General features: G+C 43.9%; 1 protein-coding gene across 4 annotated transcripts in view; it reads right to left on the bottom strand.

Moving 5' to 3' along the window:
* FBXL17 (F-box and leucine rich repeat protein 17) overlaps positions 1–22,115 on the bottom strand; it is a 474,489-nt gene that overhangs the window by 142,114 nt on the left and 310,260 nt on the right. For 2 of the 4 annotated variants that reach the window (XM_074994182.1, XM_074994185.1), the window contains 2 exons: positions 14,520–14,596; positions 8,255–8,326 (listed from right to left, as the gene is read on the bottom strand). In XM_074994182.1, the coding sequence (XP_074850283.1) occupies positions 8,255–8,326; positions 14,520–14,596 (149 nt within the window). The remainder of the gene's footprint in view (positions 1–8,254; positions 8,327–14,519; positions 14,597–22,115) is intronic. The other 2 variants (XM_074994183.1, XM_074994184.1) reach the window with 2 other exon arrangements.

Genomic DNA, 22,115 nt, shown 5'->3' with positions numbered 1-22,115 from the left:
TAGCAGTTTCTATTGGATCGCGCATGCGCCTATGTGCGCCACTCCCTTGCGTGCCCCCGGCCACGTGCACGATCCGGTCCCTGCCAGTTCCTTGACCAACCGCCTTGGATGCTCCTGAAAACACCAGACAGAGATCCGAAGCGGGGAGGATGGGCGGGTGGCGGAGCACCCACGGGGACACATCTCGAAGAACCACCGTTACTACAGGTGAGTAACTTCTCTTTCTTCTTCGAGTGGTCCCCGTGGGTGCTCCACAATAGGTGACTACCCAGCAGTAACCCAAGTAAGGAGGTGGGTAATCGATTCATGTGCAGCTTGCCCCCGAGAGGACTGCTGTCGACAGACGGGTATCCTCCTCGAATACCCAATGTAGGGCATAATGCTTGGCGAAGGTGTCGTAGGATGACCAGGTCGCCGCTCTACAGATGTCTTTTAATGCCGCCACCGCCCTGGTGGAGTGAGCCCTAGGCGGGGCCAGCAAAGGGGTCTTTCGACGCTTGTAGCACATTTTTATACAGGACACGATGTGCTTTGAAATTCTCTGTGAAGAGAGGCCTTCCCCTTTTGACCTGGGAATGAGAGACACTAGGAGCCTGTCCGTTTTCCGGAAGGACTTAGTTCTGTCTATGTAAAAGGTCAATGCCCTTCTCACATCTAGGAGATGTAGGCGCGCCTCCTTGCTGGAGCTGAGAGGCTTCGGGTAAAACGAGGGTAAAACTATTGGTTCGTTAAGATGGAACTCCGAGGAAACTTTTGGAACAAAGACTGGGTGTAACCGTAAGGTTACCGCCTCCTTTGAGCATACTGTGCAGGGCGGCATTGCCATCACTGCTGTGAGTGCGCTCACCCCGCGGGCTGACGTAATCGCAAGGAGGAAGGTTGTTTTCATTGTAAGAAGTCGGAGGGGTACCGTGGCAAATGGTTCGAAGGGTGGTCCCGATAGCATGTTGAGCACCACGTCCAAATTCCATGACGGCGGAAGCGGTTTTCGAGGCGGGTAAAGGTTTACCAGCCCCTTCAAGAATCTTGTGACGATAGGGTGGGCGAATACAGTGGGCCCTTCTTCTGTATGCCAAAAAGCTGATATAGCAGCGAGGTGGACCTTTAGTGAGGATAGAGAGAGCCCGTCTCGTTTGCGGTCCAATAGGTATTCTAGTATTATGGTTATAGGAACGTCAAAGGGAGCTAACTGCTTGGCGGAACACCAGGCTGTAAATCGAGTCCATTTCTGTTCATAAGTCCTCCTGGTGGAGGTCCTTCGGCTATACTCCAGGACTTGTTGTACTCCCTCCATACACGTGCTCTCTCAGGTGCTGAGCCATGGGTTAACCATGCTTGTAGGCGCAGACCCTGAGGGTGTGGATGCACTATGGACCCCTGAGCCTGCGTGAGTAAGTCCAGTGCCACCGGTAGGGGAAGTGGTGGACAATCCGACATACGCAGAAGCAAGGGAAACCATTGTTGCTGGTCCCAAGTTGGGACTATAAATATCATGCGAGCTCTCTCCCTTCTGGCTTTCTGCAGAACCTTGTGGATAAGCGTTGTGGGAGGAAACGCGTAGAGTAGAGGGTCCTTCCATGAAATTATGAAGGGGTCCCCCAGGGACCACCGCCCTATTCCTGCTCTGGAGCAGTACTGGGGACACTTCTTGTCGTACTGGGTGGCAAACAAATCGACTTGGGGAAACCCCCATGTACGAAATATGTGCCGTAGCAGGTCGGAGCAGATCTGCCATTCGTGCGTGAGTGTGAAGCGCCTGCTCAGCTGATCTGCCTTCACGTTGTGGGCGCCTGGCAAGTACGAGGCTTTCAACGTTATGTTGTTGGCAATGCACCAGTTCCACAATCGGACTGCTTCCGCACATAGCGCACGGGATCGTGCCCCTCCTTGTCGATTGATGTAGAACATAGTGGAGGTATTGATCCCGACTACTTTGCCATGCAGGTAATCTTGAAAATGTCTGCACGCGTTGAACACTGCTCTGAGCTCCAGTATGTTTATGTGCAGTGTCTGTTCCTTAGGGGACCATAGCCCTTGCGTCGCCTTGCTGCCAATGTGCGCTCCCCATCCTATGTGGGAGGTGTCGGTAGTAAGAAAGATAGAAATTTGTGGTTGGTGAAAAGGCACCCCCACTAGCAGATTCTTGGGATTTTCCCACCACGCTAGCGATCTACGCACCTCCGTCGTGGGCAACACTACCCTGTGGACAGTGTGGGATGCTGGTTTGTAAACACTCGCCAGCCAATGCTGCAGGCTTCACATGTGTAACCTGGCATTCCGTACCACAAACGTCGCTGCCGCAATGTGCCCCAACAGCTGCAGGCACGTTAGGACCGGCACCGTGGGGCTGTACGCCATGACTTGCACCAGGGAGTTGATGTCGCAGAAGCGGGCGTCGGGCAGGTATACTCTTGCTGTGATAGAGTTTATGCGTGCCCCTATGAACTCTATATCTTGTGTGGGTTTGGTCTTTGACTTTGCGAGGTTGATAACTAGGGCTAGCGAAGTAAACGTGTTCGCGGTGACGCGTATCATGTGTAAGACCTCTGCCTTTGAGGCCCCTTTCAGCAGACAGTCGTCCAGATATGGGAAAATAAACACCCCCTGTCTGTGCAGGTAGGCTGATACCACTGCCAGGGTTTTGGTAAAGACTCTGGGTGCTGCAGACAGGCCGAATGGAAGAACTCTGTACTGGAAATGTTCCCTGCCGACTGTGAAGCGGAGGAAGCGTCTGTGTGCCAGGTGGATTGTTACATGAAAGTAAGCATCTTGTAAGATGAGGGCTGCAAACAAGGTCTCCATCGTCCACTGCCCTAAGTATGGAGGCAACTGTGATCATCCGAAAGCGTTGCTTGCGCAAGTAACAGTTGAGGCCCCGTAGACCCAAGATCGGCCTGCAGCCTCCTGTTTTCTTCTCTGTTAGGAAGTAGCGTGAATAAAAACCTTTCCCTTGGAATTGTTCCGGCACTCTTTCCACCGCCCCTATGAACATGAGGTGATCTACCTCCTGCTTGAGTCTCGCCTCATGGGCAGCGTCCCTGAAATGAGGCCTGGCGGGAAGCTTCTTCGGTGGAAGTGACTGGAAAGGGATCGTGTAACCCGTGGCTATAATTTCTAGCACCCATTTGTCTGTGGTGATCTTTTGCCATTGGGAGTGGAACGGTTTGAGGCGATGATGGAACATGAGATGAGAGTGGCATTGAGTGATGGTGTTGATAGTGCAGCCCCCAACACACCCGTCAAACTTGCTATCTCTGGGCCTGCCCCAAGGGTGTACAGCTTTGTTGAGAACGTCGCCTGGGAGTCCGGTATTGCAGCTGCTGTTGATGGTGCCCTTGGTCGTAGCCTCGCTGATATTGAGCACGCTGTGGTTGGTAAGCGTAGCGTCTTTGCTGAGGATAAAATTTCTTCTTCTTGTATGGGGGAGTATAAATACCCAAGGTCCTAAGTGTGGTCCTCGAGTCTTTGCTGGAGTGGAGGACCGAGTCGGTTGAGTCCGCAAACAGCTTTTGCTTATCAAAGGGAAGATCCATGATCTTCGCCTGCAGGTCCCTGGGGATACCAGACGTCTGGAGCCAGGATTCCCTACTTATTACCACTGCTGCAGCTGTTGAACGTTCCGCTGTGTCCGCCACGTCCAGGGCAATCTGGACTCCCATCCGTGACGCCGCATAGCCCTCTTGGACAATCGCCTTTAACACCGGCTTCTTGTCCTCCGGGAGTGAATCCATGAGGGGAGTGAGTCTTGAGTAATTGTCAAAGTTGTGGTTTGATAGATGTGCCGCGTAATTTGCCATTCTCAATAATAGGGTAGAGGAGGAATATACCTTCCTGCCAAACAGCTCTAGCTTCTTAGCATCTTTATCCAACCCCCCCCCGACTTCTACTGAGACGTCTTCGACCTCTGCTGGGACGATTCGACCATCAAAGAATTGGGCTGCGGGTGACTAAAGAGGAACTCCATGCCCTTGGCTGGGACGAAGCACTTCTTATCCGCTCTCTTGTTTGTAGGCGGAATAGAGGCCGGGGTCTGCCATATGTTAGTGGCTGACTCCATAATGGCTTCGTCCAGCAGGATAGCGATTTTAGATGAAGCCGGGGGTCTCAAATTTTTCAGGAGTTTATAGTGCTTCTCCTGCACCTCTGTTATTTGAATGTCCTGCGTGAAAGCTACTCTTTTGAACAGCTCCTGTGTTCAGCATGATGAGTACGACCATAGCAGCATGGGCAAGGGCCTGGTGATGGAGACCTGGACCACGATCGGAGAGTGTGCCCATGATGTCTGGGACGACATAGATAGTGGTGAAGCTGGTTTGTGATAGTACTCAAGGGGATCCATGCCCAGAAATGGCGAAGGTGGCCCAAGCCACGGCGAAACTGGTTGGAGGAACGGAGAGGGAGGCCCTAAATAAGCCGGTGGAGTTACAGCCTGTTGGTGCAGTGTGTATATCTTGGGGGGCAGGGGGGCGGGCTAGGAGATAAGGGCAGCGCGGCCCTGCCTGGAGATGGACCGAGGTGCCGAGTTTTTGTTTCTGCCTTGCCCCTCCCCTGAGGGGTGGGCACCGCCCCTTCCCGTGCTGGGGATCTCGGCCCCGTTGTCAGCGCCGCGCTCGGCACAGTCAGCGGCGATGCTGCACGGGTAGCTTCCTCCGGTGCCGATAGGCTCCGTGCCGGGTGCCCCTGCGCCGTCGGCGCCGCGGGGGCCGGTGCCACATGCGTCGGCGCCACCGATTCCGGCACTTGCCTCGCTGGCGCTCGCAGTGCCTTCCGTGCTGCCTGTTGTGTAATTGGAGGCTCAGCCTCTGCCATGTGCGCTGCTGCGCTGCTGCTTTCATGAGCTCACGGCTGGGGGCTTTGCGTTCCGCTCGTCCTGCCTGCTGGGCCCGCCGGCAAGGATCGAGCCGGGGAGAGTTTCCTCTTCTTCTGCACCGAGGGGGTCAAAGAGGCTGCCTTCCTTTTATGCAACCCAGAGGGCCCATCTGTGTGAGGTTTCTCCGGCGGTTCCGGCTGGAGAGCCTTATCAAACAAGATCATTTTGAGCCTCATCTCTCTGTCTTTCCTGGCCCTGGCTGTAAGCTTAGCGCAGTGGGAACACTTCTGGGTTACGTGTGACTCTCCCAGGCAGCAAATGTATTCACTATGCCCATCGGAGGCCGGCATAGCTTCGCGGCATGACTCACACTTCTTAAACCCCGAGGAGGCCATCGCGGTGAGTCTTTACTGTTAACAGGGTACTTAGCCACTAATCAGTCCTTTCTAACCCAAAATAACATTCACCAGCCTGTGGGGCAGCGGACGGCTTAACTAGCCTTCTTGCCCGCCCCTCTCTTCTTCGTTCCTCTTCTTTCTGCTGTCTAATATTCTCTTTCTTTCGCTTCTTTTTTTTTTTTTTTTGATAGTGACAAAAACAGAGAAACTACATGTAAAAACAACTATCTTATCTGTCTCTGGCTTTAGCTGGAGCGGATTCCGTCTGCAGCCGATGGCGGTTGAGAAGGAACTGGTGGGGACCGGATTGCGCACATGGCCGGGGGCATGCAAGGGAGCAGCGCGCATCGGCGCATGTGCGATCCAATAGAAACTGCTAGAAGAATTCCGATCTGCAGCGCCGGGCAAGCCCGACACCTATTGTGGAGCACCCACGGGGACCACTTGAAGAAGAATAATATTACTTTTTAGTAGTCAAAAATGATGCACATGCAGAAATTCACAACATATTCCGCTGCCCCAAAGGACAAATATTGTATCTTTAGAAAGTTAACTATGAAACTATTATGTAATTTTGTGCATATTTTTTTCTGTCATGTCTATTCCCTAGTGCCTCTAGCTTCTCATCTGCTCAGTGCAACAAACCCTTTAAACACCCTGAAAGTTCCTTTTATAAGATTTTAAATGAAAACCTCAGTATCTGTCTAGGTCTCTAACAGAGAGGAACTTGAAGGGAAATACAACATAGCAGTCTTCGGCATTTAGAATGACCACCTCAGAAGAGGTGAGAGACAATTACTCTGTTCATACTGGTGCAAAAGTTCTTCTATCTCAGGTTCCTCTAATTAGCTCTTATATTGTATAGTACTTTGCTGATAGCACAGACTTGAGGGATACAGCTCACCAGCTAGCAAGACAAATAAAAAACTTTAAAAATTCAGCTTACCTCATTGCTGAAGGAGAAAATTCTTTATCATGTACTGCAGGGCAAAGGATTTGCAACTATATGGTATTTGAAAAATATGCCACTGCTCTAATTTATCTCACCATATGGGGCTTCCAAATTCACAGTGGCATTGTAAACTAACTTTTAAAGAAAACTGCACTGAATTTTCATTACATTAGGAGCATGCTTAAAATTTAAGCAGAGAAAACAACTTATTGATAAGTTATAAATTATATATGAAACTGCCAGGCTGTAAAATGATAAATGAAACTGCCAGTTTGTTCTTGTTGTTGCTTTAGCAGTTAAGATTAGTGTTGACCAAGTTTTAACTTGACGTTTAAATACTGAAATTCTACATGGGTGAATAAATATCAGTCTATAGCTTGAATTCTGCTGCTAAATCAAGGAGCATTACAAATTAGGTCTCTGTTTCTGCAAACATCAACATTTATGTGTATGCTTAACTTTCCTCCCATGAATAGATCCATTGACTTAATGCATGTAAGCATTTGCAAGATTTTACTCAATCAGTAAACGGCCAAATTCCGAACTTTTTTTTAAGTAAATACATAAACTGTATAAAATACATTAAAATATATAAAAATGACTTAGTGAAGGTTGACACTATGTCATTCGTTTTTCTAATTTCATGTTGTTAAGACGAAATTAAAAGGTTCTGAAATGTATGCTGTTAATTCTAGTATCTCATTGGAAGGAAGCAAGATTTTACATTACGTGATTCTAAATGATTGAACATTCTAGTATGTTTTTAATTTATTAGCTGCTACATTAGTTTTGCCAAGGGAAGTATCATTAATGAGTATAAGATTTCACAGCTCTCTGTGAAATTTACAGATCACCGTAGTAAAATTTGCAACCCAAGGCAAAACAGCAGAAGAAAAGTAACAAAGCTCTCTACAGAACATCAGACATAAAGGTAATTTATCTGTGTGTCTTCAATAAGTGCAGACTTGTAAGTTCTCAAGTAATAGGAGAAAAAGAGAATATAGGCACAAAATACATTTTTGAAAAGAAAGACTCCTTGGAGAACAACAAATTTCAGAATTCAAAAAAAATACAGGAAAAAAAAAAGAAAACAACACTAAAAATGAAAATATAGGTCCCGATCTTGCCAAGATTTATTCCCCCATTTAATTTTAAGCATGAAAGTAGTATTCAAGTGCTTAGTATTTACATATACAACTATAGTTTGAAACTCTTTGGTCCAGCATTCTCTGGTCTAGCAGGACCAATGATGTTGCAGTCCCAGTGAGTGCCTGGAGTACAGAGCCCAGCTACCCCCAGGTGGTCTGGCTGGCCAGGAGCAGAGCCCTGCTGGTGGCAGGGAGCCTGGCTGGGGGCTGAGAGCTCCTTGCCTGTAGCCCCAGCAGTGGGGAGCTTGGGATGGAGAGCCCCTCATTTGCAGCCCCATGGGTGGTGGTGAGCCCTGGCCAGGGCAGGGTTCCCCTTATCTGTAGCCCCATGGTGGTGGAGAGCCTGGCTGGGGCTGGGAACCCCCTGACTATTCCCAAATGGAAACAGGGAACCCAGCTGGCAGGGAACCTTGTGCGCAGTCCCACAGGCAGCAGAAAGTGGGGCCTGGGCAAGGAGCCAATAATATGTAACTCTGGGGTGGTGGAGAGACAAGTCAGGGATGGGGAGCTGCCTGCCAGAGTCAGGGCATCCCATGGAGATACCAGCCAGGCATCCTGGCAGCAGGGAGCCCAGCTGGCTGCCTGGAAGTGGAGCTCCTTTTCCCCTAAGAACCCTGGGCTGGAACAACCCAAGAGCCAAGTCCCTCAGGCAGTCTGGGAGCAGAGAGCAGGTGGTGGCAAGTCCAGCCAACAGGTGACCCCCCCCAAGAGGCGTGACCTCCCTGGTCTGGCAAATTCCCTGATCCAGGACCACTCAGGTCCTGAAGGATCTGGACCAGAGAGGTGCAACCTGCAGGAGGGAAAACAGAAATAGGGAGCGAGCAGTTTTGAGAATAAAACAGATGGAAGAAATTTAAAATTCAACTGACAGTGCAGCAGTTTTGTATTATTTTGTGAGAAGCAGCAAAAACTCTATGTATTTAAAAAACAAACAGGGAGAGCTTACATAATGTGCAATACATGAAGAGGTCATCTTTTTGCTTGTCAAATATATTTTCATTGAATGTCCTTATATCTACTGAGAGAGAGAGAGAGAGAGAGAGAGAATGTGTGTGTGTGTTGATAAAAACTTAATGCTTTTTCCTAAGGGGTACTGAGCTGTGTGGTTTTCTTCCAGAACCCCAACACACTTCTCTGGAGACCCCTGTAGAGGCCACCTTATCTCCTGGATGCTTTATGCTGCAGTTCCCCTTCTAGATCTGCTCCTCCAGCTCTCTCACACTGTATAACCCAGAGGCAGTCCTTTCCCCTTAATTGGCTAAGTGGGACCACCTGCCCCAGCACTGGGAGCTGGACCTACTTTTAATCATGGGACCAAACTGCCCTGTGACAATTTCTTAATATTTAAATCCAGCTTACTCAGGCAATAGTCAGTCTGTGGAAAGGGATACATGCACACTTCCTGCTTTAGGCACATTTTTAACAAGGAAGAACATATACTTCTTTCAGGCAGAATTTATATGTAAGTTCCCTTACTGCCAAAGATGGCACAGTGTACATTAAATCTATAAAGACATTAGTTTAACATTAATTTTTAATCAGCACATATATCTTAATTTTGTTAATTATACTTTGTTTTTTTCTTTCTGATTAGGAAGACAAAAGCTATTTGAAATAATGATTTCTCTTGTGCTAGTGGAGCACCAGACAGTGCAAACATTACAAACAGATCTAGTGCAGTGGTTGTTCTCATCTATTTGATATTGGTGAGGCCACATCTGAAATATTGTGTCCAGTTTTGGGGCCCCCCAGAATGAAAAGGATGTGGATGTGCTGGAGCTGGTTCAACAGATGGCAACAAAAATGAGTAAGGGGCTGGAGCACATTATCTAAGAGGATAGGCTGAGGGATTTGGGCTTATTTAGTTTACAGAAGAGAAGACTGAGGGGTGATTTAATAGCAGCCTTCAACTTCCTGAAGGGGTGCTCTAAAGAGGATGGAGAGAAATTGTTCGCAGTGGTGACAGATTGCAGAACATAAGGAGCAATGATCTGAAGTTACAGAAGCAGAGGAGTAGGTTGGATATTAGCAAAAAGTACTTCACTAGGACTGGAATGTGTTGCCTAGAAAGGTGGTGGATTCACCAACCCTAGAGGTTTTTAAATCCTGGCTTACCAAGGTTCTGGCTGGGATAACTTAGTTAGGATTGATCCTGCTTGAAACAGAGGGCTGGAATAGATGACTTCCTGAGGTCCCTCCCAGCCGTATGATTCTATGATTATCATAGGGTCTTCCAGATATACCTGAGGCTACAGCCATGTATTTCTTACTAGCTAGAGACCAAAAAAGGCCAGAAATCTGGAGTTCTTCAGCTCAGCTTCAGGGTTCAAAATCTTAATGGATCAAGAAAACCTTACACTAGTGTTCACAACACCTGCAAAGTTCTGTGCAATTAATACCTAGAAGTGGGAATCTAGAAATCTCATGAAGCGGGTCTTACCTAAGCTCATTACCTAACATATCAATGTGTTAGTCTTTAAGGTGCAACAGGACTACTTGTTTTTTGTCAGACTAATACAGATTCCCTTCTGAGTCTAGAAGTGGGGAATTCTTTTTTTTTTTTTTTTTTTTTTTTTGCAAAGTCCTCAACTATGATGGAATCAAAATGAAGCCATATAAGCACTCTAACACAGTTATATCTTTTGCAGTGTACAGATAACAATAAATAAAAAGGAATGATGGGCAGATTTGTTCAGGCATTTTTGAGGAAACATTTTTTATTTTTTGGTCAGAAAATGATGAGTCATTGGAACTAAAGCTTTTCACACAGTTACAGGTTTAGAGAAAACTTATTTTAAAAAGGTTTCTTAGGTACAGGAAGGAATTTTCTGGTGCAACTGAGAGACAAACAAGCCAAATTTATCTTTTCCCATAGCTGAGAAAGCCATGCTCTCTTAGTAATGACCTGGATAGTACAGCTGTGAGATCATGAGACCTCCTTTCATGCACTCTCACACCAGCTAATTTAATCAAATCTTTTCATTTCTAAACACAAACCCCACCTTTGTGTTTCACTATACCAAGCACCATGAGACATAACTAACTTTATAAGTAGTATTTTACTCCTGAAAGTATTCTTTGGAAATAAATTCCTAACACCCGGGAAATCAAACTCCTGAATTAGAGCAGAAAATTGAAAAGACAGTTACACAATTCTGTGTGTGATTGTTGCCCTCCCTCACAGCAACATATCTTCACATCAACCTAATCCATCTGACATACAGACTCCAATCCCCAATATCTCAGAGCTAGAAAACCCAACTGGCTTACTAGTTCTTCGTAAAAGATTAAATACAAAACATCTATGTTTAAATAAAAGTTAGGCTGAGACACAAATCAACAAAACGCAGGAAATTCACAGGTAACTTCAACAGTCCATGCTTAATTTAGAATTGTTTTTAAGAAAGCCCAATGGCACGAGTAATTATGTCAGCTTTGACTTCACTTTTTCTGTGGTCTTGAGTAAATGGGTATTTACCATGGAGTTTGTAGTGGTTCATTCACGTATGTTGCAGACAGCTTCTCTAGTAACTCTGTCTAATAGGTAGATGCCTAGCCAAATATTTAAGACCTTTAGTACTTACCTAGTATGCTGTACTGAAGGGAGGTTTTAAATCCTTATTTAGTATTCTAATGATTGGTATTATGATATGGCATCACCTGAATATGGCTATAAAGATAAAACACTGTGAAACAGCTTAACTTTCCTATATTTTAATACTGAGTAGCAGATTAATTTTGAATATCAAGAACTAATTTTCAATATGCATTTCAAACCAAACCAAAGAATCCCTAAATGAAGACATTTAGGGGTTTAACAAAGGACAGAGAAACATCAACTCAAAATACTTTTCTTTAAGCATGCAGGTAAAACTGAGAAGCAATGAAAATGATTCTGCTTTTCAAAAACAGGCGTCTGTATGCTTTTACAAAAGTCAAATAATTTTGACTGTTTTTTAAATTACACACAGACACACACACACACACACACACAAAGTCAAGTCCTTGGAATCAATTTACGTGTGATTTTATATATATGCATTCACACACACAATTTTATCACGAAGTTGAAACTTTATATGGCAAGTGTCAACTTGGAGAAAAAAAATTACAGCTGTGCTATATACTTGTGAGAAGTTTATAACAGAAGTGCTGACGGTCTCTTAACTGTAGTAGTGTAATCAGCAACAATATATTTCTTCTTTCTCTGCAGTTAACAACTCTTAGCATCTGCTGTCTTTGACAAAAAGCACTGTGGGTTTTTTTTCCCCCCTTTCTTTTTCTTTTTGTTTAATATAAATAAATGTTTAAAAAAGTCCCTTGTGGCTGTACTGAGAACAGAAAATCTACTCAAATAGGTTTTGGAGATTTGTTGGTGTCCAAACATAACCCTAGAGAGTCTGATGTCCTCCACTACAGTAATTTTTTTTAATCTCATCGTTCAGTACTTTATTCCACTGAATTAAATTCCATGGTGGCAAAGTGTCAGAGAAACTAATGCTGCCTATGACCGTATGCTACAGTTTAGAGGATTTTAACAGACTTCTAACTTTTAATATGAAGGCATATCTTTCAGTGCACTGTATTTAGTAATATTTTTCAAATAACCAAAATGTTATAAATTTTCAATATTGCTTCTTTTATTGTCTCTCAATGTCTAATTGTCAAAATCACATCAGGACTATAAAAATGGCTAAATCTCACATTTATTGTGTAGCTTTCTTAGAGTACATGTAATTATTTCACACATCTGTCCCCGGATTAGGTATTAGTTATGGGTCAACAATCACCAGTAGTACTAATCTCTTATTCTTTTCTGATGTCCCAAATTACAGGTGAGCTTAAATCAAGTTGTTCTAATAACAATATGTGTAGTTATGAAATGTAAATTTTTGCCCCCTGAATCTTGTGACTTCCAGGAGCAAAATACTTCCAGGAGTAAATTACTAGTTAGCTAGTGATGGTGCATAGTGCTTGGTATACAGTGAAACATAAAGATGGGATGAAATGAAATGAAATGAAAAGATCTGACTCTTGACACCAGCATTCACAATTCCACTAAACTAAACACTAATATATCAATAAATGTGAGCTGGGAGTTTCAAAGGAGATTAAGGGATTTATGCATCTGAATTCCAATGAACTTGAATGGAATTTGGTGTGTAACTTCCAACTCTCATCTTCAAAATTAATTGGGCAAGTAGGGTTGCTCAGGTGTCTGACTAAATATATATGGAAATATTTGGCAAATACTCAAATTTTAAATGCAAAAGCAGGTAAGGCATTAATTGTGTGTTGAGTCTACCAGACATACATGGACCAAGTGCACATGCCAATAAGCCCAACAGACTAAGAAAGAAGCATCTACCATTGGGTAGGACCTGAACAGTTATGCATGTGAAATCAAAAGCATAAGATGACTTACTTAATTACTTAAGCCAACCCACAACAAACCATCCCATTGGTCATTAGTACATCTCCTACTTGCCAAGAGTGGCAGAATGGGTGCAGGATTTGAGGTGAGAGAGCTGGCCGGCTCCCTTTCCTTCCTCTTACTACTGTGGAGCGGCAGTACTCAGATCTGCTTCTAAGAGGCTCCAGCTCACTAAGGATCTCTGAGGCTCTGCAAGGAGAGTGACACCTCCCTTCCCCACCTAAATCAGAGTTCTTGTGTTGTTCACAAAAGCTAAGTAGTGCTTATGGGCACTGCTTTTCTACAGCACTCATCGCTCATGATTTCAACACAAAACACAAGAACAGTAGAGCTCTGTTAACTCTGTTAATGAGGTAACTAATTTATGAGCAGGATCAGTATCATGATATAGTACTAGTAGCACCTGCAAAAGCTGTTTGATAAGCCACAATGAATACAAGATCCAGCTTCCTCATAATAGGAAATGGCTACCAAATGTTATATATTATGGACAAACTTTCAAATATTTGATACAACCATGCACAGTGTGGATACTTCTGATTTTTAATCAACCAAGCCTATGCAGATACTCTCCTATCCTCCCACCCACACAGTTTATGAAACGTTCTTCCCGTGTCTCATTTATACATAACCACTTTCTGTCCCTTTCCATTCAAATCCAGTGCAACACATTCACTTTTGCCTTTCTTTCCCATTATCAAGCTGGTCTGGTCATTCTACTTTTGAGGGAAACTACTATTTCTGTCTCAGCTTCTTCAGCTGAAGAAGGTCCTTAACAGGGAAACTGATGTGTTCTTAAAAGAGAAACTGATGTGTATTCATTGGTTGGGATGCAGGAATAGATGTCATGAATTCTCTTGGAGTTCCTTCCAGACAGATGTAGAAAAAAGGTTTGAGGATACAGTGTGGCCCTCAGATCTGCAGCTACACAATGGGAAGAAAGAATTTCAAGCAGAGCAGAGGCTACCATGAGACTCTGTACCTGCAGCAGTAATAATACAGTGATTTCATTGTAATTTTGCATCCTGAGCAGGATTCTTCTTCCCAAGCCCTCACTGCTTCCCCTACACCAAATCTTAATTGTTCTGGGATGTGAGAGGTGAAAAGAGATATTTTTGGCTCAGAAGAAAGGCAGGGCCATGCAATGATTCATTAAGAAGTAAATCACGTCCAATGTTCTCAGGCTAAATGTACAGTAGATGCCTACGGGGGTTGCAGAATCCACATGATTGGAGATATTTAAGAGCTGGTTAGATAAACATCTGTCATAGATGATCTAGATGGTGCCTGGTCCTGCTGCGATGGCAGGCAACTGGACTTGATGACCTCTTGAGGTTCCTTCTAGTTCTAGCACTCTATGATTCTCCAATGCGAGAATAGTGCATGATTTGAAAGGAAGACCCAGTTGGAGTCATTAACAATATTCGGTATCTCCTAGACCTTGCAAGTCTCCATTAAAGTGAAAGGTGAAGAAAGAAGGGAGGACAGGAGGCCAATTAATTCAAATCTGAGTGTTTATCAATTGACACCCAAACTCTTATCAGAGATCAATCAAAAATTTTTGGCAAGTTCTATATGAAGGATAAATCTGCAGCTCTCTGATAACTAATAGAGTGCCTGCCCTGTAGCTTTCTCATTCTAAATCTTCTTTGTCTACTGCCACAACAACTTTTTTACATGTGTCACTAAGTAAATTTTCTTTTTTAAAAAGTCTCTGTGTAAAGTTTTAACAGATCAGTCTTGACATCGGGTGCTAAACAATAGCCATGTTACATACCATAGTCGGTAATCTTACAGGATACCAAATACAGCTCTTTCAGGTTCTGTCCTTCTTTAGCAATGACTTCCACACACCTGGAATACATACACAAACAAGATTCACAACTGCAAGAATGTATTTCATGTCAAATTAATAAGGGCTCATTCACAACAATTACATCACAAGATAATTCCAGACGCAATATACAAAACTTTCTTTTTTTTCCATAACCATCCCTCAAATTCTTTCAACAGAATTTATTGCAGCCATACAATTTAAACTCAAATTGTATAAAATATAGGTGATATAGATATAGATACATTTTGATTTCTGAGATTCCCATGACCCAGATAACTTAATGTTTTAACTATGTTGCATTTTTCAATCACCAGTATTACCATCTGGGAAGTGTGTTCATGTACAATTTATTAATTTATTAATTCCAGTTTGAGATTATGTGCTCTCTGTATATATTTGTGTCCAACTCCACTTTGAACATAGGGCTTGCCTGCCTTCTCTGTTGTCTTTTACCTCTGTGCTGGATGGGATAGGGTAATGATACAGTGCTAACAATGGAAAATCATTACAACTTTATGGTTTTCTGTTTGTATGGAACCACTCTTCAGCTATGTCTATAGTAGAGGGTTTTGTCGACATAACCCAGGGAGCATCCAGATTCCCAAGGTGTTCTGTTGCCAGTAAACTGACAGAACACAGCACTCTTGTTGACAGCATTATCCCGCTCCTCATGAATATTAATGCCTTTGTCAACAGAGATCTATTGACATGAAGACGGTCTGGACATTCCGGGGGGGCCCTCTGTTGATCAACACGGCTTCTGGGACACTGGGCAGCCCTGTCTTCTGTGCTTCTGGTTGGCTGTTTTATCGAGACAGCGCACAGAGAGTCCAGCTGCTCTCTGTCAACAGATCAGATCGCTCTTGCAATCTGCTTGGCAATTTGGCCACGATCTGTTGACAGAAGATGTGTCAGAAGATATCTTCCAACAAAAACTTCTGTTGACAAATCACTGTAATCTAATCATAGCCTTGGACAAGGCGTTGGTTGCCCAGAAATAAAACCAGATGATCCAGTAATGAAGTAATAGATCGCTGTATTGAGACCCTTAATCATCTGACTGAGGGGATTGACATAGGGACTGTAAGTTATAGAAGGGGGGTCAACTTACAGGCCATTTTTGAAAGGAGATGAAACCAGCAGCAGGAAGCTGGAGACAAATCTCCACATTTTGGAGGAGAAGCTGAGTGCAGGGAAGGGAGAAAGGATACTCCAGAGGTCTAAAGAACGCTTGTGGGTAGTGAAAAAACTGAGGCAGGAAGATGTGTCTAAGTGTTCTTTTTTTCCCTGTATCTGTATATTTCTTGTGTTATGTAATTCAAGGGAAATTTGGTTTTGGAATTTTGGCACTTGCTTCAACTGCCATATGTCCCTGGAGAAGTAAATGGCAATCTGGAATGCTCACAGGGCGAGAGCTTTGGGAAAGGGTGTGCTTAAGCAACTGGGGGTGTATTGTGGAACAAAGATCAACACTAGTCCTGGGACTGAGGCAGATGGAGCCTGAAGTCCCATTTCTGTGAAGGGATAAGAGAGTCTCCACCCAGGAAGTATATCAGATAGGCCAAAGAAAGAGACAGACCAAGGTAAACATAAAAGAACACATGTGGCCTGAATGGCGTGGACCCAGTATCAACAGCCTATTGGGACTATGACAACCAATCTCAGAAGACACGTTAATGCAGTTTCAATATACAATATCCCATACAAATATGTGAAAACAAATGAAAAGGTTAAAGGAATAGTTTGATTTCTATTGTAAAATCCAGTATAACGATCAGATGCAGATCTGCTTCATGCTTTGAAGTGACAGATTTTGCAGACACAAAGAGTAAACTACACTACCATAGCAACATAAGACTTTAGACTATAACAGCCACTATCTATGTTGAGCTGAAATGGAGTTTTATGTTTCTACTGTGATTACTACAGAGATCAGCACTAATCCAGTCATGAAATAGCACATACCATTTGCATTTCAGTATGTTGCGGGGAAGGGAGAGATGGCACAGTGGTTAGCGCATTGGCCTTGTAAACCCAGAGTTGTGAGCTCACTCCTTGAGGGAGCCTTTCAAAGGTCTAGGGCAGATTAGATTTAAAAAAAAAACAACAAAATCTGTCAGGGATGGTGCTGGGTCCTGCTGAGAGTGTAGGGGACTGGACTCAAAGACCTTTCAAGGTCTCTTCCAGTTCTGTGAGATGCATATGAACTATGTAATTAAACAAAACTTGATTTGTAAATTCTCTCATTCTTTAACACGTAAGTACAAAATAAATGTGAAAACAAGAACTAAATATGCTGTAAAATAGATGCTTATTCTTTATTGTTCAATGGTAACTAAATCTGGATTATAGCTGTCTATAAAGTTTACAACTGGATTATTTACATTGTATCAATCATGTGTGAAGTACCATAAAATGCATTTTGTCCTGCTAATTTTGAAATGTATTACTTGCTGTGATAGCTTGTTGCATAGGTAACTTTCGACAAAGACAGATGTTTAAAATAGTATTTTTAGTGAGATATATTGTTACAGTTCCTTTAGAGCCAGAATGGGTCCTTTCTAATTTACAGGTCATTGACCCCAAAAGACTGCTATGCCTCCCAAGTCAATCCAGCTGCATTACTCAAGACAAAAATATTGGCCAGCTTTAAAGTGAAAATGTGTATTCTTGAATTCTTCATAATCTTTGTGGAAATACATCTATGTCCTGCAGGAACACACCATACACAGCAGCAGTGGGAGCAGCAGAATATTCTCCAACCTGATTTAATTGTTGCTGACGATTTGATTTCTCAAATAACAACAGCTGTTAGAATTCACAGTGATAACAGCATCACGTACTTTCAATGTTCTCTGTCCCCTTTATTCTCCTCAAATCCTGAGCCAAAAACATTTTTTTTTAAACAGTGGTAGCCACATTGACCTTGACTTCCTTTTCCAGATTTGTTGGCCCGTGCCAATATGGATGCCTACTAGCATCAATGATGCTGGTGATTTTCCCTCTGGGAACTGGATTGAGACTAATTCTTTCCACAATATCAATTCTTTGAAACTGTTTACCAGGTTTACCAGGTTGCTTTTATAGAAATCAGAAACTAAACAGTTAAACCCATGTGCTCTGAAAGGTTTCTGAAACGTATTTACATTTTTGAAGAACCTCATTCTGGCAGACAAATTTGTTGCCTTTGGGAGGTGGCATAAAGTGATTGCTTTTGTAAGACAATAAATGCAAGGCTTTGTATTTCATATTCCATAATAGTACTTTACTGCATACTGCAATAAACTGAATAAAAAATCCTGTCTTCCTGTGAAATGGGAATAGATACATTTTAACACGAACTATATGCAGTCTATCATACATCTGCAAATTGGATATCATTAAAAGTTGAACAGTCCTTTTAATTAACACGAACATTGTGATATGTTGTCTATTAATATTTATGGGGTAAGTCAGGGCTCAGCAATCAAAATAGAAAGAAGAGCCATTTTTTCCAATTCGGTAAAATACTCAATAATTCAAGAGCTGCAATGCATGTGAATATGAGACAGTCCTTAATAAATAATGTCAAACCATTATTTTTGTAGCTCTTATTTTAAGAACAGCCCACACACAATGATTTGTAATGTGATACATGTTTACTGCAGGACGTTCACAAACTTTTTATATATTCTATTTCCTCACACTTCGCATGTGTGTTTGTACCACTGTCTTTCTGACTTTCACTCCTGAACCTTCTCTCTCGCTGGAGGATGCTGGGGGAGTTATTGAATGTTTTGAGATCAAATATCATTGGCTATTTAGATATGAGTTGTTCATTTTTGGGCTTTTAGATTCTCACCGTTTATCAAAAATAATCAGAAGGGTTTGTTTGTTCTTTTGGTTTTTCTTTTATTTTGCAATTATAGTGTCGGGAGCCACAAATAAGTCCTTAAAGAGCCACATGCAGCTTGGGAGTCCCAGGCTGCAGACCCCTGGCAGTAAGTCATGAAACAGAAATGAAATTCCAATCCTAATTTGAAAATGTTTCTTACATATACTACTTTGGACCAACTTCTAATCTTGGAAAAAATACTTACATTATTGCAGGTAATGAGATATATTCTATAAGATTCAGAAATTTTTACAATTATGTCAGTGTATACCAGGAAAAAAGGCTAACAGAGCAAGCATACACTGTTTTAATTAATATTGAACATTACTATCTGAAGAGAATCAAATCAAAGAGACAGTTTTTCATTATATTTTCAATTATGAAGTGTTGCAAACACAATGGGGAGGGCCAGATGAAGGGCCATTGTTTTAGATGTCTTCCGCTTCATCTCTTAGAAGCGGCATTATAAGAGGTTTCTTGAGTTCTGATTACTAGTCATCTTTGGGTAGGCTGGACTTCCTCACCTCTCCCTGATTTTAGGCAGATTGTGCTCTGTTGCAGAGGAGGGAAATCTCACAACCCCCTTTCATCTAAGAACGTGTTTGGGATGGGTCTTGCCAACATCAATGCCAGAAGAGCAATACTTGGTGATGGAGGTGAAGATCCTTTTCCCTATAAAATCCTGGGTTGTGACAAGTGGCAGTGCCCCACCTCTACTCTTGGGAGGGCAGTGTCAGGAGCACCCACTTGGGAGGCAACTGATGTTTCTCAGAGCTGTTTTTCAGGCTGGTTGAAGACTCAGGCAGATGTACTGCATGGATTTACACACTGCTTTTCTCCACAAACATAACCACAAGACTGCATTATTTTTAATATAATAAGCTTAAATTTTAACATTATCACAAGAGTTCACTAGTTAGGACCAAAGGGATTTGCATATATTTCATATTCCAAGGGTTGTCATAGCCGGGGGTGGTAGCGGGGATAAGCTCCCACTATCTATAAAATGCTCCCATGGCATGCATCTCCAATAGCCTCTGACAACCGAAGTCCAGCTAATGGCCTTCACGTGTGGCTTAGTTTCTAAGCCCAGCGAAACTGTTTGCACTGACAGGAGAAGGGGTGAAGGTGGGTGACTGGCGCCTTAAATCTAGCTGCTTCGGGCAGATGGGCCTTGTCAGCCTGGGAAGGCCGCCCACCTAGGAGAAGGAAACTCTGATTTAAAATCTCCGCTGCCTTGAGGTGATACCTAGTCATGGGAAAGGCTTCAGGAATAAACCCTGAGGAAGAATCTGGAGATGGAGCCCCTAAGGCAGTTTGAGGTGGTGCTCAATCTCACTCTGGCAGCTCCTGCGACGACATTTGTGCCAAGCTGTACTGGCTTTCGCCTTTCCCTTGGATTACATCAGTGGCATGGAGAGGGGGAACCTGCTGCTGGGCATCAGCTGGTTCTTCAAACTTACTTGCCCAGGCCTGTGCCCTGGAGAGGACACTCCGGCATCACTTTCTGAGCGGTGACACAACACGGGAAGCAGCAGTTACTGGTATTAAGCCACTTAACTCGACTGGCATAGAGTGAGGTGCCAGGGGTTGTTTCTGACGGTGGAAGAGGTCTTGGGATCTCATTGGGCAGCTACCGCCTGCCTCAAGCTGGGCAGCCCCCAGCCAAGTAGGTGCTGCCTCGCCACGGTCCACTTACTCCATTGGGTGTGTGGGGCTTAGGGAATCACCGACAGGTGGATTGTTAACCTTACACCAGGCAAAGCAAACAAGCAACAAAATAATCCAGCCTTCAGGATGGGCACATGGAATGTAAGGACCATGACTCCAGGCCTTACGGAAGACCTACAGAGCATTAGTAACCCCCGGAAGACAGCAATCATTAACAACAAGCTGAGAAGACTGTGGATGGACTTCATGGCCCTCCAGGAAACAAGGCTATCATCCTCTGGATGTCTCAGGGAGAAAGACTTTTCCTTTTTCTGGCATGGGAAGCCTCCAGAAGAGACCAAGGAACATGGTGTTGGCTTCACAATCAGAAACAGCCTAGTTGGCTCAGTCATACCACCAAATGTGGGAACTGAGAGAATGCTGAAAATCCAGCTTCAAACACCTGTGCGCATAGTCAACATCTTCAGCGTCTATGCACCTATTTTAAATTTTGGCCAGGAAGTTAAGGACAAGTTCTATGATGAACTTAGCATTGCCATCAGTGAAGTACCTTCCCATGACCCGCTATTCATCCTTGGCGACTTCAACGCCAGAGTTGGCAGCAACCACCACAGCTGGCCATCCTGTCTGGGACAGTTTGGAACAGGGAAGATGAATGAAAACGGACAGCGCCTCCTTGAACTCTGCTCCCAACATGACCTCTGCATAACCAATACCTTCTTCAATGCCAAACCCCAGCACAAAGTTTCGTGGCGATACCCAAGATCGAAACACTGGCACCAGCTTGACCTCATCCTCACCAAACACAGCCGTTTAGGTAATGTCAGGGTGACACGTAGCTTCCACAGCGCAGACTATGACGTTACAGATGACATGATTTCAAAGAAATGTGTGACCATTAGATTCATTTGGATGAGTTGAGAGATTTAGTGTTCTCATAAAATAAAAAATGATCACATTTTGTGAATGGGTTTATGTATTCAAATGTAGTGCTATCAGCTGGAAAATGTGAAAAATTCAATTAGATTGTAGAAAGTTGAATTGTATTTTCAATAAAAATTTTGTCCAGTTGCTCAGAAAACCTTACAGAATTCCACAAGCCATGCAATAGGGTTTCAACTGTCACAGTTAGGGTAGCAAAACTGGGGAATAGTTAGGAATATGTAGTAGGCATCTTTCGATTCCGAGGGATCATGGGTTTGCACCCCAGTTGGACTGATTCGAGCAGCATCTTCTGTGGCTGTGCAATCCAATGCGGGAGTGGCAGTCCCTTCCGCACTGTGAGCAGCAGTAGGCAAATGTCGCTCTGGTATCACAGGAACGGATCTTCCTGAGGGCTCTCCTCTCTTCCGCTTCCTTCACTAAGGTAGTTTCATACATAACAAGAGCTTCCTTCACTCCCTGTTTCCAGGCATGCCTGTCTAAGGCGAGCGAATGCCAGGTGTTCACACTGATAGAGAGGGCGCTGAGGTCAGGCTTGCACGTGTCCTTGTAGCGCAATTTAGGTCGCCCTTTCGGCCTCTTTCCAGATGCCATTTCACCAAAGAGGAGTTCCTTTGGTATTCAGCCATCCGTCATGCGTGAGACATGGCCCAGCCAGTGCATATGCCTCTTTTTGAGAAGGGTGAACATGGAGGTGGTGCCTGCCCTCTCAAGCACTGTGCTATTGGGGACCTTGTCCTGCCATGAGATACCGAGTATGCGCCTAAGGCAGCGCATGTGGAACGTGTTGAGCCGCTGCTCTTGTTTTGAGCGCAAAGTCCATGTTTCACTGGCGTACAGCAATGTGCTCAAAACACAGGCTGTGTAGACCTGCACCTTGGTGTGTACAGTGAGTTTATTGTTAGCCCATACTCTCTTCGTCAGCCTGGAGAACGTTGTGGTGGCTTTTCCAACGCGCTTGTTGATCTCGCTATCAAGTGATAAGTTGTCCGAGATCATCGAGCCTAGGTACATGAACTCATGGACGACTTCCAGTTCGTAATCTAGCA

This window comes from Carettochelys insculpta, chromosome 5, assembly GCF_033958435.1.
Source record: "Carettochelys insculpta isolate YL-2023 chromosome 5, ASM3395843v1, whole genome shotgun sequence".
Taxonomy (NCBI): domain Eukaryota; kingdom Metazoa; phylum Chordata; order Testudines; family Carettochelyidae; genus Carettochelys; species Carettochelys insculpta.
This window is presented reverse-complemented; position numbering and strand designations above follow the sequence as displayed.